Here is a 27,548-nt window from a genome sequence, read left to right on the forward strand (position 1 = left end):
TTGAGATAGATGGTCAAGTTTATTCACAATTTTGAATATTTCTTTAAACTGTTTCTCCACTTCAATTGTTATTCAAAAAAAAAGAAAACATACCCACACAATACCATATACAGCTCACACACATAGTGCAGAAAGAAGAATTTATATATTCTTAAGTGTTCCTGTGTGGGAAGGGAATGGAATGGGACAAAATACCAGTACCAGAATAACAAAAGTCAGTAATCTAGAGAAGAACAACATGAAATAATGTTTTTATTCAACTTTTTCATCTGCCTTTATTTTTATGAAGAACTCTGGTTTGTAGATACAACGATAGGCCAGGAGCTGAGGAAGAACTCCATATGCTATGTTTAATACTAGAAAAAGGATTTTCGCTTCTTCGGGGACTCTGTACACATAAGCAGTTCTAGCATGAAGAGAAGCACCGATGTGAGAAAACTGAGCCTGTTGCATTAAAAAACAAAACAGGGTAAGCATGAACTTTGTGTTCAGTTGGATATACGGTGAGTTCTGAATTCAGACCATGTTCCTCTGCCCTCAAAACAGTACTTTCAAACAATCCATAGTCATCAATATTTCATTGAATTTAAGGCCAGTCTTGACATAAATATTCAAATAAAGTACACCTTTAGCGTGGCTTTATTTCACCAGCTGTTTTATAACCCGAGTAGTGCCCGAGACCAAACATTAGTTCAATCTAACAGAAAAATCTGAAAAAAGTCTGGTTTTTCCTGATTTGCATTCTGAACATCCTGTATAAGGTCTCGATAGTGGCTCATAAAGTGTGTTCCAGTAAACATTAAGAAAGTACAGAGTTGAAAAGCCCTGAGGACCTCAGTTTCATTTATTAGTCTTTCACCTACTCCCTGGAGCAAGAGCTCAAAGCCCTACATTATGTATCTTTGTTGGTTTATTTATTCATTCATGTATTTCTTTCTCGTGCAACTTTCAAAAATGCTAAAAGTTGTTTTGTAAGATAAGGTTACCAATGCAGGTGGCGATGGAATTATGGTTGCTCTCCATAAAATGGCAACTGTGCAGGAAGGCGACCTTTTTGAATCTACTTAAAATTTATTTAGAAGTACGGCTGGTCTGCTTGTAAAATGGAAAGGCAAGAGCCTCTGTACTTGTTCAGAACACACATCAGAATGTGCTGGTTGGTCTTTTTGATACTTTTCATAAGTACAGGGGAAACTGTATTAGAAAAGGTTTCTTTCTGTGGGATTTGCTCAGGATCCTTGTATCATTACAAAGTGCCGTCCTGGAGTCTGCATTTTCATACCTTACTGAGACTCAAGACACACAGGAATAAAGAATTGGGGGTATAACTAATAGGTGGTGAGTTACTAGTTCATCAGAATCAAAGGGAAGAGACAGAAGGTATCACAGTCTGAAGAAGGCACAGACATAACAAGAATGAAAATTAATTTGCTTTAAATACATATGTTATCTTGCAATTCCTTTCACATGAAATCAGTTTATTCTGCTAAGCAGTTAACAGATAAAGGTGTTACTAAGCACTTGATTTTCCCGTGACAAGCAAAGGACAGGTTTTCATAAGCAGCACGTGTATGGCTTTATATCAGTGACAGGTATTTCAACAGGCTACATTTTTATAAGTTACTGGGACATTCTGGGGACCTCTGGTACAGGTTTGCAGCTCTCTGGAGATAGAAATCAAATTAATGGGGTGTGTTGCCAAGGACACCTGCATTGTGGTCCACCAGGCCCTAAGAGGGCTCTGCCCTCGAACACCTCCTGGGGCAGGTGCCTAAAGGGAACCCAGCAGCCCATAAGCATTTCTTCTCCGGGCTCTGAAGACAAACGACCTTGAGAATAAAGGGTATTTGAGAGGTTGTCCGGAGCTGTGGGTCCTGTGGACATCGTGGGAACACTGAACAGGAGTTTTGTTCCCGGCACTATTTTCCCCTAGGGCCTGTTTGGAATAACAGTGTTTGACTGACTGTAACCAATGTTTTTCTTCTGTACTGGAGGCCAGATTTGAAACCTGATTTTCAGACGTGTGGATTTGGTGTCTCTATCTTTATAGACACTTGTACACATCACAGAAAGCACCAAACGTGGGGCAATGCCAACCCTACTTGCAGAGAATGGGTGATCTGAGCGATCACACCTACTCGCATGGGAAACCAGCACAGTCAGTGATTCCTGAGGCTTTTGTCCTGCACTAACCGTGCAGTTAATACCTCATTTTCTCAAACAGCACACTCATGGCAACATTAAACCATGATCATATCCTTAGAGTAGATTGTAAGCCCACCGGGCAGGTACTGTTTCTGATGTTTTGTGTGCCACCTCTCGCACTGTTAGAGCTCAATAAACATTCTACAACAATGGTCTCGTGGCTGTCAAAATACAGAAAGCTTCTACAAAGCATTTTTCTGTTTTTATACGTGTTTTAGTAGGCCTTTGTCTTCAGAATTATTTAATGGGGCAAAGACGATGATATTTTTGATCAAGAGGTGCCTGTCTGTGAGAGAAGCAGCCTGAGGCCTGGTTTCTGCCGTTTCCGGTGCTGTCCATGGTTCTAATGGTGTGTGTATGATGGTGGCCACACCTCAGCGGAGTGGGCACCCAGCCTCAGCATCGGGAGTTGTTTCCAGGCTTCTGAAGTTTCAGAAGAACCTTAGCCTCACCTGAGGAGAGTCCCCAGCACATAGGTGAGAAGGGGCTGCAGAGGGTCTCCCACTGTGCTGGGGTCTGTTGCTGAGCTGACGTGGCCCAGGCTTATAGGTCCAAGTTATGGATCCCACACATTGCTCCAAAATTCAGTGATGTGAGGTGGAGCCCCTAATAATTTTTTTTCTACTCCATTCGAAATCATTTTTCACCTTTACTTGAGATATATTTTAATTTTTTTTATTTTATTTATTTTTTTTAGAATGGATGATTGGGATAGAAAATGAGATAATAAAGGCAAAGAAAGGTTAAATTTCAGTAGCTCTGTTTTCTTATAGAGACAATCTGGGGGTGGTGACTGAAAATCACATTCCTGGCTCCAGAAAGGAGAACTAAGTTTCATGTATCCACATAAATACAGGTCAAAACGAATGGGAACATTGGGACAATAACCAGGCTCTTTGGCGAATACAGTATAAGTAGCTAATCCAGGACTGTTACCGTTTTTGTAGGATTTTCTGAGCAGCATAGTCTAGTGGTTAAGGACATTGAATCTGGAAGCAGACTGACAGCGTCCAGTCCCGGCTACACCGCAAACCAGCAGTCTGACCTTGCGTTAGGTATGTAACCTCTTTGGCTCCCTCATCTGTAGAAGTTGGCTAATAACGGAGCCGGTCTCCTGGGTTTGCCATGCCGGTTCAATGAGTTGATCTTTGGCAAGAGGTTAGGACCATTCCAAGTACCTGGGGCTTTTCCACAGACAGATTCAAAACCCAACCGAAATACCTGTCTAGGATCTGTACTCCACCTCGTTGAAAACCTGGGTTCTTTGGTTTTAGATCCCCTTGCTGACCTTTTGACAATTTCAAGACTGTCTGTCTCCACTAAAGGATAATAAGCACGTAAAATATTAAACCCAAAGTCTAGTTTTAAGAGGAAAGATGTTAGTGAGGCATCACCCCAGAAGCACATGATTAAAATGGGATTTGCATTAGTATCCCAATTACCCATGTTCTTCCTAAAGCTTTCAGATATTTCTTAAAGGTTTCCATAAAGGAAAAACATAAAATTTACCTCCCATAGAGTCAACCGAATTATCTACAGATGGGCCTCCAGACCCCTTTGTGAGAAAGCATGTCGCACCTGCATAGCCAGGGAGCGGAGGACGAGGCTGGGATGGGCAGGGCGTTGCCTGGCTGAAACGGAACTGCTCCTGCTTCCGTGGCCGTGAGGGTTAACGGTGGCGTGGAGGCTCCCTGCCAAACCCACTGTGAAGCTGCCCCAAAGCTTTCTCCCAGTTTCTCTGATTTTTAGGTAATTACAATACCCATCGCTACAGATTAATGAATGGATCTTCTGAACAACATAAGGTATTTCCCCTCCAGACTCTTACTGGGAATCTTCTAACAACAACAAAATAATAGCAACGAAGAGGTTCATAGATTATGACGTGCCAGGCAGTGTTCAAAGCCCTTTACACATACTGCATCATTTAATCCTCAGAGCAACTCGATGAGAAAGGTACTGTTATTATCCTAACCACACACAGAAGAGGAAACGGGATCTGAGAGAAATACCAGGCTCACTGAGCTCATTAGTGATGGCTGAGATGGATCCAGTCTGCCTTTGGAACTCACACTCTTAGCCATTTTGACTCTGTTGGCTCTGATTCTTTTAATTTTCAGTGACACTTTAGCAGAAAAAAATTCTTCAATTGATAGAAAATGTTAATGAGTGGATCTAAACAGCCTGTAATACTTTTCAAATTAGACTTGCAACTTGAATCCTATGCTGAGGATTTTCTATGGAAAGACACTTGGGTTATGAAAGCGTCCCCAGTGGAACTCTGGGGTAAAATGTACCCTGTTTTGATTTGATTTTCTTTTACTTGATTGATCTTTCGATTTCTGAAGGCAGCAGATTTGGTAGACTCCTACACGGTCTGAAATCAGGGACCAGTAACTACTTAATGTTTTCCATGGACTTGTACTGATCTAGAAGCTTTTCAAAGGTATTTTTCTTGTTAAATCGCATAGGCTCTTGGGAATTCACTAGATCTTTCAATACATGCAGGTTTTGACGAAGTTAGTAGGATCATGATTGCATAAAACTTCTAAATGAGAAATGGTAGCAAGCAGGGGTGCTAGTCAAGGTTATGTTGGGTGCTTTCTGTGAGGAATGTGTCAGATACCCTCCCAAGAGGAGCGTTCATTTCATAAGAAGTATTCGCTAAGTAGAAAACAAATCCCATGACAAGAATTCAACATTCTCATTGTGTGCTCTATTTTGTGGCAGTATGATTTGTAACTTCTCTTGTGGCTAAACACGTGGAATAGGTAGATACTAAAGCCCAGCCAAGAGCTATGGGAATGTCAGACACGGAATTTTTGGATTACATTATTCTGCTGGGTTGGGAGAAACATCCTTCTGACGTTTATAGGATCTAGTCTGTAGGCTCAGGCTACCTTGTTACACTGAGTGATGACGAACAAGCCCAAAGATTCCTGCAAAGCCTGGGGTCTGGCCGAAGCCGCTGCTGCTACTGTCAGTTGCTCTGCTGTCTACGCTGCCCTTCCCAGAACCGCCCGGCTGGAGTCAAGTGCCCGTCTGCAGGCTCAGCCTCACCAGCAGGTACAGTCTGGGGTCAGTCCTCCTGAGATAGCTCCAAGCACCCGTTTGCCTTAAGCTGTGCCCTTCACACCTCCTGGCTGCTGGCTGTCCGCAGACTAGGCCTTTGCAGCTGTCTTCTGACACTTGACCAGGTCCAACCCCTGGCCTCACTCGTACCAGCCTCCCAGTCGATGACACGTGGCATGCAGAGGCAAAGCACACAGGTAACAAGTAATTGTCTAGCTCTGAGCAATCTAATCCTCCAAAGAAAGGGCCTGGTAAGAGTAGGGTGAGTGGGAGGCCCTGTGTCCTTGAGGGCACAGGAAAATGTGGCCGGGGAACCAGGCCAAGAAAACAAAAGCCAAGGCTTACTCTCCCCTCGGACCTGCTGCACGCCCCATGCTGGTGTGTCCTCAGTCTAATAAAGCCCACTCAGCCCAGCTTGATGGCACTGCCTCCCACCCCCGAGGGTTCTCCAACTCCTTCATGCCACACACACAGTCTTACATAGCGTTCTGGGATCTGTGTAGCATGGCTGATGTCTGCATGAGGGGAGGGATAACAGTGGAGAAGAATGTGGGCTTTGGGCTCAGACACGATTTCATATCCCGAGTCTGCCACTTAGTAACTGTGACCTAAAGCAAGTACCCAGCTTCCTGAAGCCTTAGCTTTCTCATCTCTCAGGGAGACTTTTTAAAAACTTAGAGAATGCCATGTGTTCATACACAGGAAGCCCACATTTATCTGCCTCCCTTGCAGTCAGGGTGGTGCCAGGCCTGGCTCTGCAAAAATCCCACCTGATCTTTGTACAAGCAAGAAATAAAACTTGATTGTGTTAAGGCACTGAGTTTCTGCTACTCCAGCAGAGCACGTAGCCAGCCTATCCGTAATACAAATTCAGTGTGGTTGGCCTCACGTGAAGGATGGTAATGAGAGCTCAGACCACTAGTGGCAACAAGGCTGGAAAAAAGTGCATTTGAGAATTACTCTGGAGGCAGAACTAACCAGACCTGGTGACAGGCTGGATAGAGTAGGTGAGGGAATAGAAAGTAGAAGAATTAACTCCCAAGTTTTTGACTTGAGTTGCTGGATGCAAGGAAGATGGGGGAAATGGAAGAGAAGTTGTGGGCAGAACCAAGAGTCCTATTTTAGACATTAAATCTGAAATGCCAGTGAGACATCCACGTGAAAGGACTGAGTTTGGAATTTAAAGGAGTCTGGGAACTGTGGTCTAAAGATAGAAAATTGGAAATCATCAGCTTATAGCTGGTATTGAAAGACATGGAAATAAAGACCCAAAACCAAAGCCTGAGGAGTCAGGAATTCAGAGGTCTGCAAAGAGGGTAAATATTAATTATCTTCCTTCTTAAGTCCTTCAAGGAAAGGACAGCAACCATTGTGGATGCTGCATCAACTTTTTTGATATTAAGATATTAAGTAAGTCCTCAATGTCATTGATAGGTTCTACAACTTTAAGTGAAATGACATACAACGAAACCGGTTTTCCCATAGGCTCATTGATACAAATGAGTTAAAGCTCCTACAAAGTACCCCTGATGGGAAGAATACAACCCAATGTGTTAACCCATAAATACCATAACTTTTCAACCCTGTCAATTCTAGTGTCTTTTTGCCATCAGTTACTGTGCCATGGTTATAATGAACTGGACGAAGATGCCTGGAGTTTCTGAATGAACCTCATTCTTATGCTGCTTGAAAAGAGCAAGATGAAGATAATTTTAAAAGATAAGTTCATTTAGTTTCTTTACTTGTAGTAAGAAAATAGAAGATAAAAATCACTTAATTTTCTTTCTTGTTGATAAGATCAGTTTGTTTTGCTAGTTGTTATTTTGTGAAAATGTACTTTGTGTGATAAAATAATTCCATAGCTAATTTCATTTCCAGTTCAGTGCAGTAGCATTCACTGAACACCTGTTCCAAGCTGGGGCCAGGGCTATATCTTACAGATAACAGCTCTCAGTTCTCTTCAGCAGCCATGGAGTTTAGAAACTGGGAAAAGGTACTATAAATAGCAGTGCCACTTGCTGGGTATGTGACCTTGGGCAAATCACGTAACCTTGCTGGGCCTTACCGGTATAAATGACGGTACACCTACCAGGTAGTCACTGTGAGATTTAAATAAAATGTATATGCTGGAAGGTCTTTTAAAGAACTGTAAAACGAAAGGGCACAACATGTCTAATGTTTCTTACGCTAAAACACCGAGCAGAGATGTTTTTCAGATATTCAGCCACGACAGCCCAACCCCCGGTACACTTCCAGAATGGAGCATATGCTTAGTACCTGTGCTAGACCGCCAGCGTGTATCAGGGTTATGTCAAGCATCCAGGAGCATCCAGGCACCACTAAGCCATAAAGTGCAACCACAAAGTAAGGGACAGAATAGAACAGATAGACCAGCATCTGTATTGAATTGAACAGAGAAACATCATCAGCAAATCCATGGTTAACCTGGCCTAAAGAACAGCACAACAAATTAACATTTCCATCCTATGTCTTACATGGGACCACCTTTTCCCATTCTTAAAGAGGAAATTTTAGAAAAATCTTAGTTTTCATAACTACTTGACCTGGATTTTAGGATAAGCCGCAGGATCCTTTAGATAAGGCTCTTGAAATTGCGCATAAAATCGGCAGAGCTCAGCTGGGCAGTCCAAAGCAATCTGAGAACAAAAATGAATTCATTACGAAGATAGTCACATGTGGTTCTTAGGTTTGCTGATAAGGCTAAATGTGCCAGGTTTAGTCACAAGCTGCTTTGCTATCTAACAAAAACTATGTATTGTAGAAGCTCATCAGTAAAAGGGAAAGAAATATTCTGCAGATTTGCTCTAAGGAGATTAAGCAGAGGTTAATAGTGGAGCAGGCACTGGAAACTAACACTCTGCTCTTGGGTACCTTTTGAGTATTCAGTATAAGCATCTGGCTCTCGCCAGCCAAAGCACAGCCTGCTTTAGTTCACCAGCTTCACTTTTCCTGGGAATGACTAGCCAGCTATTCCCTGCAGGAAGAAGAGTGCATTTCTAGACCACGTTCATCTTACTACGCCACCCTCTGTCCAGTGCCTCGCAGAGTATATGGCCTTTGGGGGCAGTAAAGGACAAGGGTTTGAAAGAGGGGTCCTCTCATCCAAAGCCACCTCACTTTGAAAGAGAATAGAGCAGGTTTGGTCACCGCAGAGTAGACCCGAAGGCCACAGAATGTGTCTCTTTGGCACATTACTGGGTCCCCTCTGAGTCACCTCCCTCGGGCATCATCCCTCATGCCCTGGCCGTGGATGTTATCCCACCCAGGTAACACATAGGAACACAGGCCAGTGGCAGAGTTGGTCAAAGTGCCCCCACCTAAATGCCCCACCCACCAAGCGTGTGCACACCCCCACGCACACATTCTCATGTACGGGTGTGAGGACAGTGGGAGCTCATTTTTGTTGTTCTCTTACCTTTGGGAATTACAGCAAACTAACCAAAGAACAGTTTCACGACTCTGTGGTCTGAGTGAAGCCTATTGCCCTGATTTTTCCTTTACTTCCCTTCTCACCCTGAACCCAGCCAGCTGACCCCAAAACAGTGAGTCTGCTACCACAGCTTCCTCTTGCCACGCTGCTCCCCAGCTGTTCTGCAGGACCAGCAGGCTTAGGACAGTTAGTAATTGTCATTGAACTGAACATAATTGACCGTGTAATTCTGGCTGCTCAAATTTGTTTCTCCTAAGAATAAATCGTGAAACTGGGGCACTGTGAAGAATCATTGATCGATAAAAATAGTAACAGCAGTCATTTACTGAGCATTTACTATGTACTAGGCCCTTTGAAGTGTCTGTTGTTCATTATTTCATCTTCAAAACAATACTATAAGGTAGGTTCTGTTATTTTGTAGAGAGAGAAACTGAGGGTCAAAGAGATGAAGTAATTTTTCCAACGCCACAAAGCTAGTTAAGTGGCCAGGATTCTACCTCCTCACTCTGGTAGCCTCCAGTCCCATCTCCCGGCTCCTGAGAACACCTGGAGACCATGGGCCACAGTTGTACGCAGTCTTAAGTTATCAGCTTTACCCGAGAGCTCTAAATCAGAAACATCAAAGGAACCAGAAGAATGAGACTCTAATGGCTAATTTTTCAGCTGCCCTAAAACAGGGAGGAAGATACCTCTGGGGACAGCTTCATCTAAGGACCGGAAGGAGGTGGTATGAAGCAGCCCAGAATGGAACACCCCCTTGGGAGGGGTGGTGTGGGGTTGACCCAGGTAGGAGTGGCAGGAAGCAGGACCAGCCTTCCAGGCTCGAATGGGAGGAATACATTGTTAGTATGATAGGAAGTCCGATATACATATATTTGAATGTGATTTTGATCTATTATGCTTACCAAACCTCTAAACAGGCTAAATCCAGTTGCCAGAAGTAGACATATGACCAACATTAAATCGAATGGTCTTCTCAGCAGGTCCTTCGCTTGGACTTCCTGAACGACCTACAATAGAGTGGGTCACTAATGAGCAGGCCCAAAGTGTCCAAGAAGAGTCTGAGATCTACTGAAACGTACGTGCTGTAATGATGGATGACAAGGGGATTCTGAAGATTCACAGCGCCCATCAGAAACCAGCAGGCATGTAACCTTAGGAAAATCATTTTCCCCCTCAGGCCTCAGTTTCCTCATCCGTGAAATGAGCAGAATGGGCCATGTGATCCTCAAGGGCCCTTCTAGCTCTGAGTCCTTTTTTTTTTTCTTGAAATAGCATTTTCGTGATTATAAATGTAAGATACACTCATTTTAAAAAAGTAAACCATAAACCTATCACACTATTAATAGTTGCTATATTTTTCTGGATACTTATATATCTTTAGATCTATATCTATATAGATAGATAGATACACACATTTATTTTTCACAAAATTAAGACTTAAAGGGTTAAATTTGTTAAGGCTGAGAATCGAGCCAAATTGCTTTGCAGAGCGGTTCTGAATTTCTGTTCTATCAGCACCGCATGACTCCCTGCCATCCCTGTGTTTTAACATTTAAAAATATAATAAAGAGGAACACTGCTGACGCACTGACATGGGCCTCCAGCATCCGCAGCACCAAGACCAAGGCTATGGTTACTGTTTGCTTTTGCTTTTTAACAAACACCTCACTCCTCAGATAGGAGCAAGGGAGTACCAGTTGTCAGTGTGCCAACCTCAGTCTACATGGCGGGTGTCTAAATGTTTACAAAAGAACTGTTTGTAAATTAAAATGCATTTTGACAAATTCTATTATAATTCCTTGCAAAAGGAATAATCACGTTCTGATTATCTAGTAATTCATATTTTCATATGTTTTAAGTTTCGCTTAAAAGAATTTTGCTTAAGGATCTGATACCTATAAAAGAAGCGAAATTTAGAAAGATGTCACCAGCTTAGAAGCAAAGACCTTCACAGAGTACCTGCTGGGCCAGTACTGTGTCACCTTGACCACTTGGCTGTGAAGGGAAGGAAGCTGACTCAGAAGACGTCCTATCGCCAGTTTCCATGGGCCTGGATCTCCTGGTCATCAGACCCTATGGCTGTGTGTGCCACCGTGAACGGCAGTATCTTCCCAGCCTCCCCTCGGGGCAGTACCTGCATCGGTATCTCTGAAAGGGGTGCCCAGGTGTTCAAACTCCAGGCTACTGACAGCCCCAGACCAACCACACAGCACGCTAATGCAGAATTTGAACGGAAGAGCCACGGTGACCACTAGCAGAGGAAGCAGACATATTCAGACAGAAACAGTCTGTCTCAGTCACCGCAACTCAGGTCTGAACCCACACTGTAGAATCCACACAGTTACACGGATGTGCAGCCCCAAACGCTCCAGTCCATGCAGGCACGGTTCAGTGGCCAGTGGACGTGACTGAGCTCTGGGAGTTTGAGAACAGGTTACATTTAGCTTAATAAAAATCACCTTTGAGGGATAATTATAATTTTCTGATGGCTGATTATAGATTCTGAAACCAGCCCAGACAGGAAGACAAGTATATGGTATGCTTAAGAAAAAAGCAGGGCAAGTGCGTATTCCATACTTCCCTATTTAAAAGAGAGAAAGAGAAAGTCAAAAGTTTGCCCAAAGCATACATAAACACAAGCAACATTTGGGATCCCTCCCCATCTCAAGTCATCTAAAATTTTGCTATGGACCAGACAATGTTTTTAATGAGACAAAACCAAAAAACAGGTCAACTTAGAACTGTTAGGTGTTTAACAGGCATATCCTATTTTAAAAGTATATTTAATATAATATCCTGATTTGTTGCATGCATAAATAACCTCCTTCACATTAGCTTTACAGTCTTAATTTTCCAGTACATTTATCGAGTTCCCAGAGTATATCAAGAGTTACACATAATACAAAGAGTTGTAAAAAGTATTCGCGCACTGAATGAAGCCACAAACACAATACTTATCCCTCTAGGTGCCTCTAAAAGTCAGGAATCACTGATATTAAATTGCCTAATTGTTCAATGTACACTTCTGAAAATTGCTCAAAAGCATTTCTTAAAAGGTGAGATTACGGAAAGGAAAACAAAGAGTTCTGCAAAACAGCTTTTTAGTAAGCTTGGAATTTCTTGGTTTGATTACAACCAAAATAGCTTCTGTATTTAAAAACAATCTCCATTGTTTCAGAAAAGGAAAGTGAAGTTTTAAGATAAAGTTTCTTACCTACAATGTTTCCTGGCACAAAAACAATAATGCTCATAATAATAGATCCAACCCAACATAGGCCGATGGTTCTATAACTTTCCCTGTAACGGAAAAATCTTGGCTTAGTACTCTTGACTTAGAATACTATTCGCAAACAATGACCCATAATATGATCTTTAACTACTAAAGAACACAAATCAAAACTTACTACATTGAAAGTAATAAATCAAACACAAGGAACCCCGGTGATCGAACTTCCTTTCCATACATGTACATTATAGAACACTGTTTGTGTCCTTTGGAATAGGAACCATGCTTGCTACACTGATCTATTGCCTGCAGTATGCTCACCACTGTCAAGGGCGTCCTGCGTTGCAGTCTTATGCATGAAACGAGAAAGAAGGTTCAAAAAAAGGAAACTGGGTCTACACCTTAAGTCATTGTGAGTATGAGTAGTAGGATGTTAAGTGGACTTTTCCTGGTGTGGCAGAATTTTGGCCAAAGCCCCAAAGATGAAGATAACAAGTGACATATACCCCATGTGGTAATCTTCTTAATAGGCGATGCTGACGAAAAGTTCCTTCAACTGATAACCCCATAACCCACCTCCAGAAGGGGCGATGAGAAATTCCAAAGGAGAGTCTCAGAAGGGAGCAGAAGTGGAGACTGCGTGCTGTGTGCCCTGCCTCACCCCCAAGCCAAACCCAGCAGGTCACAGGAGGCCCATCCCAAGGACCAGGACTGGCAGCAGGACCTGATCTTCTGCCCCAGCTGGAAGCGAATGGAGCTGCAGAAACCCTGGCCCCTCATGACAGCCTCTGAGCCGAGCCCAAGCATTCTCAGAAATACCTGACGTGTCCCCTACAGCTTGAGAGCATTCATGAACAGAGAGGCTGGTACCTAGAAAAGTCCAAAAATTAGCTGAAGCTGTCCTCGAGGCCATGATTGGAGGGAGAGGAGGCACAGAGCGGGCATTTGGTCCACCTGAATGGCAGCCTTGTGTGGGGGAAGACAGGATGTGTGGCTTTCTCTAACCTGTCGCCGAGGGGAGGCGTGGGAAGGTCGCTGGACTTGAGCCATCTGGAAAGGATCCCACTCCAAAGGGTCTGCCTTCTGGGCTACAGGAAACCCAGCAGAAAGAACCACCACGGGCACGTACTCAATCAGAGAGAGCATCGTTCACTGCAGGGGTCGGCGCAGTGCGGAGGGTCCTGTGGTGGAGTCTCCAAAGAACCCACACATGTGCCCCCCAAGCCGGACCTAGCAGATCATAATGAAGGGGCCCCATAACCAGAGGACAGCAAATGTCACTAAGACTCGGCCCCTCTGCCTTTACCCCCACGTACATAACATTCCCAGAGAAGCCAGCGCAGAGTGAGTCTAGAGAAGAAAAGAGACGGGCCATACACCCCAGCTTCAGTGCAGGCCCCTAAGCCTCAGGGCTGCGCCTGAATGGGGGGAAGAGAGCTCTGAACTGACGTGAGATGGAAGTTTTGAATTAGAACGTGCTGGGCTTAAATTCCTGAATGAGACTGTTCTTCCAAGAAAACAGAATCAGAAAGTTAAGGGGTCTGCCATGGCAGCAGCTCATCAGAAGGACACATTCAAAAGGCAGTGGGGCCCAGAACATAAAGCCAGGCCTAACTTGTGTCCACCGAGCAGGTACCCATGTCCGTTTGTGCCTGTCTGTGTATTTGCCTCTGTGCGTCTTCCTTCCATACCCGCTGAGGGTTGCTAAGATGGCAAAGGCACACATACACCCCCGACAGGCCGACTTACTCCCACGCTATGGCTGCCACCATCACCAGATACATCAGGTAGTGAACAGAACCATCCCAGTAGCAGGTCATGTGCCCATGTGCAGTGTTCAGATACGGTTCACCCTGAGGGAAGCATTAGAAAGAAGTCCACTGTAAGTATGACTCGAACACTTCCACACACAACACCAGACCTGTATTACCAGTGGAATAGAACAGAACTAATTTGGGTTAGTCTGCTAAAATAAAACTTCTTCGTCCTGTGAAATTACAAAATCGGTAGGAACATAAAGATACGGCTTTACCCTGGAGCCACCAAAACCCTAGGCCCTTCTTTCTCCCCACCTTCTGGACAAGCTCCTATTCTCTCAGACCTTCAGGTACAACTGTACTCGGATGGCCCCCATTTTCTCCACCAGGAATGTTTCTCAGAGCTCAATACCTGCAAAGCCCTGCCGCTGGGACATCTGCCAGGATGTCCCTCAACTGCCTGAAACTCCACATGTCCCCAAATGAACTCATCATCATCCCTGCAAACCTGCATCTCAGGCTGGAGTGGAGAGACACAGGCTATTTGTCATCTGCAAGCTTTTGCCCAAACTGTCCCTTCAGCTTGAGAAGCCCTCCACCTCCCCAGTCTTCTCTGGAAAACGTTTGCCATCCACTGCCATTGCCATCTTTTAAAAATGCTAAGCAGTGTCACCAAACCAATGAGGCCTCCCCAACCACTCTGGTCTGCTGAGTGGGAGTCTCGTCACTGCCCTGGGACCACGCCATCTCCCTGCCACAGCAGACCTGGAGGGAGGGAGCAGGGCTAGGACCCCAGAGTCCATTTCAACCAATGTCTGCCGAACTGAACTCTACCTCTGGCTCTTCTCGGATTGGATAACCAGCATTCTTCCCAAAGCAGGAAGCAGGATGTTGCCCTGGACGTTACTCTCGCCATTACCCCCAACTCATCCCCAAGTCCTCATCATTCTGGCTACTCAAAGCGTCCTGACTGGTGTCCGAGCTCATGGCACTGACCCTTCCCTTCAGCCCCTTCCTTCCCAAAGCTGACTGCATTGTTCCCTGACTTAAAACCTCCCCTCGCATATGGGATAAAATCTCAACTCGCTTAGCTGCATGCAAAGCTCCACGTTGTTTGAAACCCAGATGACGACTCCACTCTCCGCTCTGCTCCTTATTTCCTGTGTGACCTTGAATAAGTTATTTAACCTCTCGGGCTGGATTCATCACACCACAACATAAGAAAATAGGACTAGCTGTCAAGTGCCAGGTAGTTCTGTAATGCTGTGATGGAGAGTGGGGGTCATCGCAATTAAATGGCTTCGTTAAATGTTTGCTACTTCACACACATAAGACTGACTTGGACTTTCCGGTGTAGTAATGTCCTAATAATAACAGACACGCAAATCCTCAGTGCATGTAAAGTCCCTCACTGATACGAAGTACAAGTTAAGGAGAAAGGAAGTGCAGAAAGGTGGCTGGCCCTTTGGCTTGAGGCTCCTGATCGCGAGGCGATGCCATACCTCTCTCAGGTAGTGTGTCATGAACCCGTCAATGATCCCGTCCTGCTCCAGTGCTATGATGAGGTTCACCACGCTGGTAAATCCGAACACTGCGAACACTAGAGCAGAGATGAGCGGTTTACAAAGCGACAGTGGCCAAGCACTTGGCATTCAGCATACTAATGAGTTGTTTCAATGTTTTCCAGAAGATACCGTGGACACCGTGAACACGGACTAACAGAATATACCTCCTGCACACGGGATCTCTGCCTGTGTCAGAGATCTGATATCACTGCCCACATGCTCTCACCGAGGGGACACTCACCAGGAGGTAAGAATGACAAACTCACCCACTAAGTCTGTTCTGCCCTCCACTCCCTACAAGTGGCTGCCCAGGGCCCCACCTGCACCCCACCCGTAACCAGGGGCTAAGGGAGCCTCAAGGTGACCACAGGTTTGAAGGAATAGCTCAGAAGAGATCATTCATCTCAATGATGAATGATGTCCGGCACCTTTGCCCTACTCCACACCAGAGATCCTAAAGACACTGGCTGATGTGCAAGTGACGGTGGCTTTAAGAGGAAAGGCTAGTGAGTTTTACAAATGGACATGACACGGTACAATGGAATATTAAAGAAGGAAAGCCATAGCATCTTCAAGAGTCTTACTAGGCTTATGAGAATCTCCTGAATGGAGTTAAAACTACCAGCAACAAATGGTTAAGGAAAAATACTTTTTAAACAGCAGGTGATCAAATTGAGTGCGTGACAATTACCAGTAAAGCTGCAATTTTGAAGTTGTAACAAACTGGTGTCTTAAACTATGTGATGGGCCTGCCCAGTAGAAAAATCTGATGGTGAACATAAGAAAAGCTGCGAAGAAAGAAATGGAGAGGAGAGTGGGGAAGGGAAGCTGGCTTTGCCCGGAGTCTGCAGTCAGGAGTGCAAGCATTCACAGTCCCCCAAAAGGAGTGGGGGCCCACACGTGTGCCCTGCCCTGCGGACCCCGCCTCCCTGTTCCTCAGCGAGGTCTTCAGCCCAGATCTCACTGACAGGGAGGAGCCATCGCAGGTGATCAGCCATCGTGTATCTCCCAGAAAGGAAGCATCAACAACTGATCAGTCGACTGTTCCAGCAGGAGTGTCAGACGCCAGGTCAGAGAGGACAAGGGCAGTCTCTGCCCTCCTGTGGGCAGGAGTCTAGCCGGGACCTGGCCCTGAGCTCCAAGGCTGGGACAGAGACAAGGACAGACAGCTGAGAGTGTGGGAGCAAGAGTGCTCAAACCTGAGGAGTCAGGAGAGACATAGGTGCAGCTAAGCGTGGGCTCCCGGAGTGGGAAGGGCGAGGAGGGAGGACAGCACAGGAAACCAGTCCGGAATGGTGGGGAGGGGCTGCCCAGGGGCAGGTGGAGTGGGGCAGGAGCAAGCGCAGGGGCCAGCTCAAGCGCAGGGGCCAGCTCCTCTGCTGACTGGCTGTCGGGCCTTAGGCAAGTACATCATCTCTCAAAGCTTCAGTGTGTTATATGCAAATTGGGAGAAATGAGTCACTCACAATTCTTTCCCTCCCACCTTTGTCAGTGATAATGGGCTTGGCCATGTATTGTATGTGTAGAAGTGACAGTGGCCAGCTCCCAGCCAAGGCCTTAAGAGACATCACTCTATTCCACTAGCCCCACCTGTGTCTCTGTATCTGCCATCGAAAGGGCACATCCTGGGGAGCTGCTGGTCCAAGAACAAGGTGACCCACGGGACAGCCCTGAGTCCCACCTACAGCCTGCAGCAGAGCAGCCCCAGGGAACCTGTAAGCCCCTGAGAAGGAAACAACCCAAACGTCCCTCAACAGATGACGGATAAAGGAAATGTTTTATATGTATATGTATATGTGTCTATACCTCTATGTGTGTGTGTGTGTGTATACATATACATTAAAACGGAATATTATTTGGTCATAAAAAAGGCAGTTCTGCCATTTGCAACAACATGGCTGGGATCCTGGTGAAGGAAGGATGCCCCCGCCACTTACTCCTCCTTCCCTCCCCGCAGCATGCTCTGACCTCAACTCTCAAAGGAGCCCCTTCCGGAGCTTCCAGCTGAGAGAAGGTGGGGTCCACAGCCTGGGAGAGGGTTCGTTCAGAGTCAAGGCATTTCCTGCCACTTCCATTTCCTGCCACTTCCCCCGTGGGCTCAGCTTATTCACAGGCACGGAGGGAAAGTGACAGGGGCCACCCTGCTGAGCTCCTCAGTGGACACAGGGGTTTCCCTGCTGTTGGGAGCACGTACCATAGAACAGCGGGTCCCGGGGTAGTTTTCTCTTGACCAGGATTTGAGCCAGCAGGGCTACCAGGAGCAGGATGAGAGCAGCAACCCCTACAATTGTCCAGGAGCTGCAAGGATCAGAATAGCGAGGCTGTCACTTATCAAAATAAACATGTTGGTGCCAGGAATTTCCTGGCTGTTGAATACAGTTATTCCCAGCTCTGCCTCTGCCTGCAGCTCAAGTACTGTAGAGTAAAGGACCTTTATGTGCAGCACATTGGCCCCTCTGGGCTGTCCCCTGTGACTTTTGGGAACCGGAGCCACCAGGTCCTCACTCTTTTGTCATCCTGACCCCTTGCACAGACTGTCTGAGCGGCCACTGCGTCTACTTCTCCACCCTCTGTTCCCTGGTGGCTATGGGCTGGAAATCCTCAGACTGAGCTCCAGGGAACATGCAAGAGTCACAACCATGCAAACCTTCCAGGAGAATGAGGAAGAAGGGCCACAGGCCATGCGTATAATCAAAGGGACCAAAGGACAAGGCCAGTCCAAGTTGGGAAAGAGTCTGGGCCGGACTAGTTACCACACTCAGGGCCAGCAGGCCAGCATCCCACCCCACACCCGGAAAGCCAACGGGAGGCGAGGCTGGGCACAGCCTCTGGACCTTCTCCTGGGAAAGGGAGTGGCGCCAAGGAGACCAGGGACCGTGGCCCCTCCTCAGCAGCAGCATGAGGCCACGAGGTTTGGTGAAGTTAACAGTCAAGAGACCCGAATTCTAGTAACAATTCTGTCACTGCCTAATTGTGTGACCTTGGGAAAGTCATGGCATTTCAGTCATCTATTTAGTAACTAATTTAAAAAACATTGAGAAAAAGGTATGTTCTGTGCGTGCCTCTATGTGCCAGGCACTGTGGATGAACGAGAGAGGTCCCTGCCTACACGGGGGGACCTGTCTCGGTGGGCTCTGAGTTCTCTCATCCAGGAGTTCACCTCCAGTCCCACACAGACACTCTCCCTCGCACACCTCTAGCACCAACAGGGCTTCCAGTTCTAGATGAAGCACCTCCTGGCCCACTGCAATGGCCTGCCACACCAGAGACCTCCTCACCAACCCTTGAGAGCGGCCAAAAGCACCCTCCTCAGCTGACACCCCTCCACACCACCACAGCCTGACATGAGGACTTTGGGTAACCTCCGCCATGTGCCCCTGGGACTTCTGGAGAGTACCCTTCTCAGTGACAGGCTCCACAGCCCCCATCACCATGAGGAACAGGGACAGACTCAGGCTCAAGTTCACTTCACACACCTGCAGTTGGAATGGGTGTCAGGCAACCGCTCAGAAATCCTCCTCCCGTGTCAGGTCAGTTGGGAAGTGATCCATCCGACCTGCAGGTGGATGGGCCACAAGGAGACTGGCCACAGGAAAGCCATATCCCTAGCACCTGGCTCCATGCTCCCCAGAGAGTCGCGGAGTGGGCTCTGAGCATCAGATTTCCAAATGCCACCCTCAACCTAAGGACTCAGAATACTTCAGAGGTGGGGCATGGGGATGTGCAACTTTTCAAGCTGCCCGGATGAGTGTTACACTGAAAGTCTTAGTTTAGTGGTTACCAGAGGGTAAGGGGGGTGGGGGGTGGGAGATGAGGGTAAGGGGGATCAAATATATGGTGATGGAAGGAGAACTGACTCCGGGTGGTGAACACACAGTGGGATCTATAGATGATGTATTACAGAATTGCACAGCTGAAATCTATGTAATTTTACTAACAATTGTCAAACCAATAAATTAAAAAAAAAAAAAAAAAAAAACGAAAAAGAAAGTCTGCCTGGGTACCTCTGCTAAGGTGTAAAAAATGGATGGATGGATGAGGGAGGGAAGGAGGGAAAGAGGAAGTGAGGTAGATGTGGTTGGATGGACAGGTGACACAGTCTTATATGAGTATGACCATGTCAGCGTCCAGGTAAGAGACTGAAATACATTTCTGTTGGTGCCCAGCAGTGTACACTCCAGGCTCCTCCTGCAGGAATAAGTTGACGCAGGAGAGGATGGGAAAGAAGCTGATGTGGGTCAGAAACATGCTGGGCTGAAGCATCCCGAGAAGAGGCAGTGGTTAGGGTGTTACGTAAGCTGCCAGGAATGTTCATCACAGCCTGAGGCAGGTGGTGGCCAGGGGACAACCCCATCCCTGCTCCTACCAAGGAGCTCGGCTCACAGCTGGCATCACCACACAGCTGGCACTCTTCTGGAGCACAAGAGCGCAGTGTAAACTGGTTCACGGGCTCTCCTCACGCTCTCCACCTCTAGGGGAGGAGCCACGATGGAAGAGAAACTGGGGCAGCAGGCCATCTGTGTCTCCCAGCGAAAGCCGAGTGCAAGACCTGCTCAGCACAGGGAGAAATGGGTCCAGCAGGAACTGGGGGTGGCGGGCAAAGAGGGTAAAGGCTGTGACTAACCCAAGGGTGGAAAAGTTGTTAGTCTTGGAATGGGGGCCAGCGATTACTGATACCATGTAGGAAACTGAGACCTCCTGACAGGAGACGTGTGTGGGTATGAGCAGGGGGAGGGCGACCCCAACCCTTTCCTGACTCCTCCACTTAATTTGCTTTTTCTGTTTTTCAGGCCTTTGTAAAAGGTCTGGTAGGAAAGAAGCGTCAACTAATTCCAACTAAGTCCAACCCAACTGAATGCCTACTATGAGCAAGGCTCTGTGCCGGGCAGGACAATACAAAGGTGAGCTATGGCCAGGAAGGAAAGTTCTGACCACGGGAAAGTAACTCTCGGTGGAAAGGCGTGATCGAGGGGGCTCGGAGGCAAGAGAGAGCACATCTGCTAGGAGGGAGGGTCTGGAAAAGGAAGAGGTGGCATTGTACTCTGGGCCAGAAGGTCCAGGTGTGGCTCCCACAGTCAGGGACAGGAGGAAGAGAGTCCAGCATGAGCAGAGGCAGGACAACACTATGGATGTGGCTGAAGCACTAGCATGAGCTGGGCTGTGCTGGGCTGAGGGCAGGGCGCTGGGGCAGGGAACCCCCGCCCCATGGAGGCTCCGCCATGGTCTGGGTGGAAGAGGGCCAGCGCCAGGGGGAACTGGAAGGAGGGAACAGATGCTAGCGCAGCCCCAGGACTTACGAGGAAGGGGGCAGTGGAAGGGACAGAGTGGAGAAAGAAGAGGGAGGGGTCAAAGGATACTGGGATTATAACCTGCAGGAGGATGGGAAGAACGGTTGGACCAATTAGTCATAACTGCCATGCTCAACAATACACGGCTGAATTATATCCGTGCTTCAGAATGTACTCAGTAAATGCCATCGCTGTCCTCCCAGGGGCTGAGACCAGAACTTCAAGGTCATTGAAAATCCTCTCCTCGCCACATAGTCCCTTCAGTAAATTGCACTGTTCTCACTCCAAAACATCCCATGTCCAGCCACATCCTTCTCCCTGCACTGCCCTTGTTCCCCTACCTGGAAGGCTCTGTCCCCAGATCTTTCTGTGGATACCACCTGCAGCTCAAGCGTCACCTCCAAGAAGCCTTCCCTGACCACCAGTCCCCTTTCCAGTCACTCTTTCGTGTCACCCCCTTTTATTTATTGATGTCTGTCTCAACACAATCCTCCTCGACCTTTTCTGGCTTGTTTCTAGCTATATCCCAAACATTTAGAATAGTGCAAAGCACACAGTAGGTACTCAGTAATAATTTGTTGAATTGCCCATAATGCCATTTTAGGAATGGAGGGATTAGATTCACAGATGTGTGATATTCACTGCCCAGAATTGCTTCTTCTGGGAGATGTGCCTCCATACTGGGTCAGACCAAGGGCAGTCACTGCCTGTGCTTCGGGAGCATTCAGTATGGATGAGTGCCATCTGGAAAAGGTGGGCAGCAAGTGGTGGCCCCAGCAGCGAGAGGGGAGGAAGTCCTGTGGCCAGACACTTCTCCTGTGGCCAGACACTTCTCTGCAGCCTGAAGGTTTGGAGGGGCTTTGCGGCCTGCACACAGACTGATGCAACTTCCTTAGCACCAACTGCTGTGGGTAACATAACAGGTTACTTCCTCCTTCCGAAGACTGAAGGCACGGGGCCTGGCACCTTTCCCACTGCCCAGACCGGCTGCAGCTGCTGGTGCCGGTTACTTAGGCTGGGATCCGAACACCGAGGGGCAGGGCTGTGGACCTAGCCCACGTGCTGCCTCCTTCAGCCTCACCCATTTCCTTAGCAGCCCCCTTCCATCCTGCCCAGGCTCTGGGTCCTGACAATAGGGGGCACATACAGGCCACTGGACAGGTCAGAAAACTGAGGCCAGGCCACACGGTCAGGGCCAAAGCCAGGCCTGGAACCCAGGTCTTTGCCTGTTGGTTCAAGGCTATTTCCACTAGTCATTCACAACAGTTTCTAAAATTAATAAGAAATGATAAGTATGTGTGTGTCCCTACATGGAAGCGTTCCTGCAAAACGCGAGCCGAACCAGAGGCCACCAGAGCTAACACGCCCCCCCCCCATAGCTGTGGGTGTCATACTGCCCCCAACCCTGTCCCTGAGCTCCTCAAGGGCAGAGGATTGCCTTATTGATCTCTGTAAGCCAGCTAACTGGCACTGAGCGGGCCCACCCAGCACTTGCCAGAAAATAGCGCCGAATGGCAGGGACGCCAGCCTGAAAGAGGATCCCCGCCTGGCCGTGCGACCCCTGAGGCGCTTCCCCTCCCCGTTCCTCCCCTCCTTTCCCATCTCCCCTCCCCTTCCTTCTCCTCCCCATCTGAAAAGTTGCTGGGGCTCGTGCTGCCCCTCAGCGCCAACGCCCGCCCCCTGCGCGCCCACTCACTCGTGCTGGGATACCAGGTGGTTGAAGACATAGGTGACCGGGATGGCCGAGAGGGACAGCACGAAGACCCCGGTGGCCGCAGAGGCACTCATCGCCGCCGCCGAGCCGCTCGCCCTTCACTGCATCCCGCGCGGTTGCCCCGCCCCGGCTTCCGGCAGCGCCTGCAGCGGAGCCCTGAGCCCTCCGAGCGCCCGGTGACTCGCCCGGTTCGTCCCGCGTGTCCCGCGCCCCTTGTGCCCAGCCACCGGCAGCTGCTGTGCAGACCCGGGAGGCACCCTCGCTGTCCTCCCGCCAAGGGGCACCAAGGGACAGCTAGGGGAGCGCAGAGGAGGACGGTGACAGCCCCCTGCTGGGGACAGGTGCTCCGGTAACACTGTGTGTGTGCGGGAAGGTGGCAGCACAGCGAGGAATTTGTCATGGACAACCTGGGGAGGCTCCGGGCTGAGCTGTGGGCCCGCGGAGGGAGGAGCCAGACCAGGGGTGTCAGAGTGGGAAGGGCCTGTGAGAGCATCCACGTGGAGAACCTTGGACCCAGGGTCCAGAAGGGACAAATGACCCTGAAACCTGGGAACCTGTCCACCGAAAGCCATCAGCAGGCAGCAAGCACAGTTCCTGCCTGGAGTCTGAAGCCCCATTTTCAACCCCAACTGCTCGCTCACCAGCTGTTTACCTTGGTCAAGTGGCTTAACATCTCTGTCTTTTCTGTTGTCTATGAAACGGGGCTGACCCACGTCAGTGTGATTGTGGATTCACTGAGTTAATACGCACCAAATGCTTACCCTCTGCTGCTCACTAGTCTACTGTTGCCTGCAATTCCCAATTTTTGGATTGAAACTGACACCCAGAGAAATGACCTGATTTAAGAGACTCTGGTGCCATTCATGTCTGCCCCAGGAGGCCAGCCAGCCTGCACCAGGCCCTATAGGATACAAGGACCAGAAGCCAAGGCTCAGCACACAGAATATTGTCAGAAAGATGCCTACTAGTTAGAATAATGTGTGCCAAGTATTGCCTTGGCTGCTTGATCGAGTCAGGGGGAGGAGGTGTCAGAAAGCCCCCTGAGACTGAGCCTGGATTGGCCTACTGGCTGGGAATGAGAAGGGAAGAGAGTTCCGATGCAGAACAAACAGCTCAACCCACCAAGGATGTGTGACTTGTACTTATGTCCTTCCAACTGCCAGTGAGCTGAAGGGCCCGCAAGGAAAATGACACAAAGAGGCCATGACCTTCTCCAGGGTCACCCAACTTTTCTAAAGTCAGCTCTCTAACCCCCGACCCCAGCGCTTGGAGGCTTCTCCAACTCCAAGGACACAGTGTTAAAGCCTCCAGTCTTATCCGTGACATAGCCACCGTTTCTCCAAGGAATGTCCTTACCTGTGACCTGGACGTCACCCTTCCACCACTACTCCTAACCTCCACCACTCTCCTCCAGCTCCTCCTTCCTCCTCTGAGACCCTTCTCTCCTCCAGCCAGACCAACCCCGCCATCACCACCCAAACCTTGCTGCAGCCAGCTTGCCTTCTGTCTTATACCTCGAACCCCTCTCTAGCAACCTTGGGTCCTTCCCCTTGACCTAGACACATGCTCAACTATGTTCCAATTTCCAAACATGCTCCTGGGACCTGAGTTTCCTCTCTGTTTGCCATCTCCTCCCTTCTCCTCTCTCACTTGTGCTCGGTTTTAATGACCACCTTTGGGATCTATGCTGATAGATCCCAAATAATCCTTCCAAGCACTGACCTGTCTCCTTCGCCCTGTTCCGTGGCCATCCCCCAGGCACCTCACATTCCCTGAGGCTGAATGGAATTCCTTTTCTGCCTCAAGACCACTGCAGCTTTATTTCATCTGGTGACACCACCATTCACCCGGTCATCCATGCCGAAACCTGGGAGTCCACGTCGGTTCTGGCCAATGTCGGCTCCTTGGGTTACCACAGTCCCACCAACCAATGTTAATTTCCAAATACATCTGGAGCCTGTTTGTTCCTCCCCATCGGTACCACCCCTCTCTTAGTTCAGGTCTGTGCCATCTCTCGTGTCCTAGCCTCCTTCCTCATCTCCTTGCCTCTGACCTCATCTGCTCTAGAAGACCTTACCTGGCCGCCCTCCTGTGCCCCCCGCCCTCTATCAAGCTCCCTGCTTTGCTTTCTTCATAGTACTTTACTTATAGTCTCCCAGATTATCTTTACGCACCTTTCCACATCTGCTTCCTGCTCTGGGTCTCTCTCTCACACTTAGGATATAACAGGAACCTTAGCTTGTTCACTGCTCTAGTCAGGTGCTTAAGAACTATTTGTTTGATGAATGAATACTCTACATCACCATCGTCTGATTGCAAGATAAAGCAAGGCACAAATGTGGGTCAAATGTATAATTTAAAATTTTCTAGTAGCCATATTAGAAAAGTAAAAAGCATGGATAAAATTAATTTTAATAATATATTTTATTTAACCCAGTATCCAAAAAATGACCGTTTCAACAGGTCATCAATGTCAAAGATATTAATGAGATACTTTACATTCTTTTATTTTTATAGTAGGTCTTTAAAGTCGTAGGTGTATTTTACACTTACAGTGTATATCTTTTCAGACTAGTCACATTTCAAGTGCTCCGTAGCCACATGTGGCCAGTGCTGTGTGTACTGGACGTCACAGCTCTTTCTCCTCCTATTACATTGACCTGGCTTCAGTTGTGCTCTCTGCTACTGGAAGAATGGGCATACTAATGAAATCACTCATAGATTTATTCAAGCATCCTCAGAGAGTCTACCATGTTTCCAGCATTGTTTTAAGAAGTGGCCACACAAAGATTAATTACAAACACATCTCGCCCAAGAAGACCACCATCTAGTGTGAGAAAAAGACATGTAAACAATTATTATATGAGACAATAAAAGATGTACGTACAAATTGCTATAGGAAGCACCAGTTCTGTCTGGAGGGGTCAAGAAAAGCCTCTGAGGTGAGGCGAGGCTTTAGGCCACGCATGAAGAACCAGTAGAAGCTGGCCAAGCAGACGGGGAATAGCTGGGGGCTTTCCACGCAATGGGGACAGCACATGTGAAAGGCAGGAATGTGTGAGACAGCATGTCACTTGATGCAGTTGTTTGATTTTTGGTTTTTTAGGAACATCAATCCTGCAAGCCATGAAGGCTAATATTACAGCTGTGAAATTAGAGGAACTTCAAGTCATTTACTGTAGTTGGAAGTACTGGGATATCCTGCATGAGAGGAGCTGGCGGGAAGTGAAGATGGAGAGAGGATCAGGAGCTCCATCTCAGAGAATGTCAAGTGCAGAGAGCATTTATGATTTTGGAGCAGGAGGAGAGGCTGAGCTGATCAGAGGAGCATCTTCAAAGTTTTACCTGGCAGCTGGTGTGGACCATGGTTTACATACAGGAGAGATAGGAGGCAGGACAACCAATTAGGCTATGACAGTTGTCCCAGCAAGAGATAATGAGGACCTGAACCAAAGGGATGGTAACGAGGGAAGAGGAGAGGGCAGAGAGGATGATCTGGGGAGTTACTGGACGAGGAGAAAGTTGGGAAGAGAGGGCTAAAGACGAGTTTGGTTTTGGACATACTGGGTTTCTAGTACCCACCTGGGGCGGGGGGGCTCCCAGGAGGAGCTGTCCCATAGGAAATTGGGGGTGCTAGTTTTTGGCACCAGAAGAGGCTACAGGTAACAAATTTTGGGGTCATCAGCCTGGAGATGTGGCTTAAGGTCAAGGAACTGAATTCAGTATGGACCAAGGGCCATGGCAAACCTTTGGGGCACAGTGATACATACATTGGAGATGATGTGATTTTGTTGCCGACAATTCCCCTTGATGCTGAAAGCAGGAGTGGTCAGAATGCTTGTTGTTGAGAAGACTGCTGGACAGGAACCCTCCCAGTTTTCCAGGAGGTCACCAACCCGCTGAACATAACCCCATTTCGCACTATGGTATTGTGTAAATTATAAAGTAATCCCACTGACATTATCTCCTTTAAACCTCACAACAGCTCTCTGAAGAATATAGAGCCATTTATGGCAGAAGAAACTGGGACCCAAAGAGGTGAGACGACTTGCCCAAGATCAAAGGGTTAAGAAGAACAGAGGGTGAGTTTGAATTCAGGTTTCTGACTATAAGTCACTGCACCCACGATGCCACAGCCGAAAAGCAGCAAAGCACCACGCTGGGCATCTTACACTACAGATTGGACCAGTTGACTCATTGCTCAGGAGACTGAGGTCTCTCTGGAATTCTGCTCCATGCAGATCAATAATTATGAAGTTCCCATGTGCTTGCAAAAGGGTTGGATGTGACTTAAAATAGAAGGCATGTAGGCAATAAAGTTGTATGATTTTTGGTTTTTAATTTTTTAGGAACATCAATCTTGCCAGCCATGAAGGCTAATATCATAGCCGTGAAATTTGATTCTAAGCTTCCTGGAAGCAAAAATAGAAACATGGAGGTCTGCACACTGCTCATTCCCTGAAGAGAAAGACGCAGTTTTTTGTTGTGTAGATTAAAAATAATTGACTTATAAGGAATTAAATAGAAGGGCTCGTTCCCCATGCCTGTTTCTGCCATGAAGAGGAAGTGAAAGCAAAACTTCAGGGAACTTGTCACTAGGAAGTAGGGACTAAGAAAGAGCGTTGCCGGCCAGGGACTTAGGGTAGTAGCACACAGGAACACTCGTCTGGAATAGTAAAGTGGGGGTCAGCCCCCGCCTTACTCTTTAGCTCCCAGCCCCACGGCTCTCGCTCTCTTCTCCTCTTCACATGCCTACTTCCCACTCTAATCCTTCTGACAAAAAATTGTGTTTGTGTTCTTGGGAAAGGCCAAACACTTTAGATCAGGGGTGTCCACACTGTGGCCCGCGGGCCAACTGCGGCCCTCAATCCATTGTTAATTGGCCTGCAGCAAATTCCAAAAATATATTTAGTTTACTTAAATAAACCAGGTGAGGCAATACGTACTTCACCTCGAGTGAGTGGCCCGGCTGTTTGTGTATTTTACCACATATGGCCCTTGGTGAAAAACGTTGAAAAAAGTTTGGATGCCCCTGCTCTAGATGAATGAGCAAGGGACAATCAAACTGATTGATCTACGGGGTGTATAGGGACAGAACAAATGACCTCAGAGTGACCAGGGCAAGAATGGTGTGCCTTAGTGGGTAGATGAATAGGAGCCTGTCTGGAGAGGGGATCCCAGAGTGACCAGTATACTCAGAGAAACTAAGCTACTATAAACACTAAGTTACGTTCAACACTCGGGTTCTCTTCTGTAACCCTGAGTGC

At 47.6% G+C, this 27,548-nt stretch overlaps 1 protein-coding gene and 1 long non-coding RNA gene across 13 annotated transcripts in view; one reads left to right on the forward strand and one right to left on the reverse strand.

Moving 5' to 3' along the window:
* On the reverse strand, positions 1 to 22,570 carry TM6SF1 (transmembrane 6 superfamily member 1). 10 transcript variants are annotated; one of them, XM_033100170.1, is made up of 10 exons: positions 22,264 to 22,570; positions 17,474 to 17,577; positions 15,217 to 15,314; positions 13,707 to 13,810; positions 11,946 to 12,028; positions 11,191 to 11,312; positions 9,634 to 9,738; positions 7,842 to 7,934; positions 7,555 to 7,674; positions 1 to 444 (listed from the first exon to the last, which is right to left on the reverse strand). In XM_033100170.1, exons 1-10 carry the CDS (start codon positions 22,353 to 22,355, stop codon positions 253 to 255), a joined length of 1,113 nt encoding a protein of 370 aa, XP_032956061.1. In that variant the 5' UTR covers positions 22,356 to 22,570; the 3' UTR covers positions 1 to 252. The 10 variants fall into 10 exon arrangements, 8 of the variants coding, with proteins under 8 accessions (XP_032956061.1, XP_032956062.1, XP_032956064.1 ...); XM_033100177.1 differs by having other exon boundaries at positions 306 to 4,869; positions 7,548 to 7,674; XR_004422346.1 differs by lacking the exon at positions 11,191 to 11,312 and having other exon boundaries at positions 250 to 444.
* The window catches only part of LOC117018883 (uncharacterized), an 18,743-nt gene continuing 6,599 nt past the window's right edge, over positions 15,405 to 27,548 (forward strand). For 2 of the 3 annotated variants that reach the window (XR_004422348.1, XR_004422349.1), the window contains exons 1-3: positions 15,405 to 15,526; positions 20,070 to 20,180; positions 25,388 to 26,363. This is a non-coding gene — a long non-coding RNA (uncharacterized LOC117018883). The remainder of the gene's footprint in view (positions 15,527 to 20,069; positions 20,181 to 25,387; positions 26,364 to 27,548) is intronic. The other variant, XR_004422350.1, reaches the window with a different exon arrangement.

Source organism: Rhinolophus ferrumequinum, chromosome 28 (genome assembly GCF_004115265.2).
Source record: "Rhinolophus ferrumequinum isolate MPI-CBG mRhiFer1 chromosome 28, mRhiFer1_v1.p, whole genome shotgun sequence".
NCBI classification, from domain to species: domain Eukaryota; kingdom Metazoa; phylum Chordata; class Mammalia; order Chiroptera; family Rhinolophidae; genus Rhinolophus; species Rhinolophus ferrumequinum.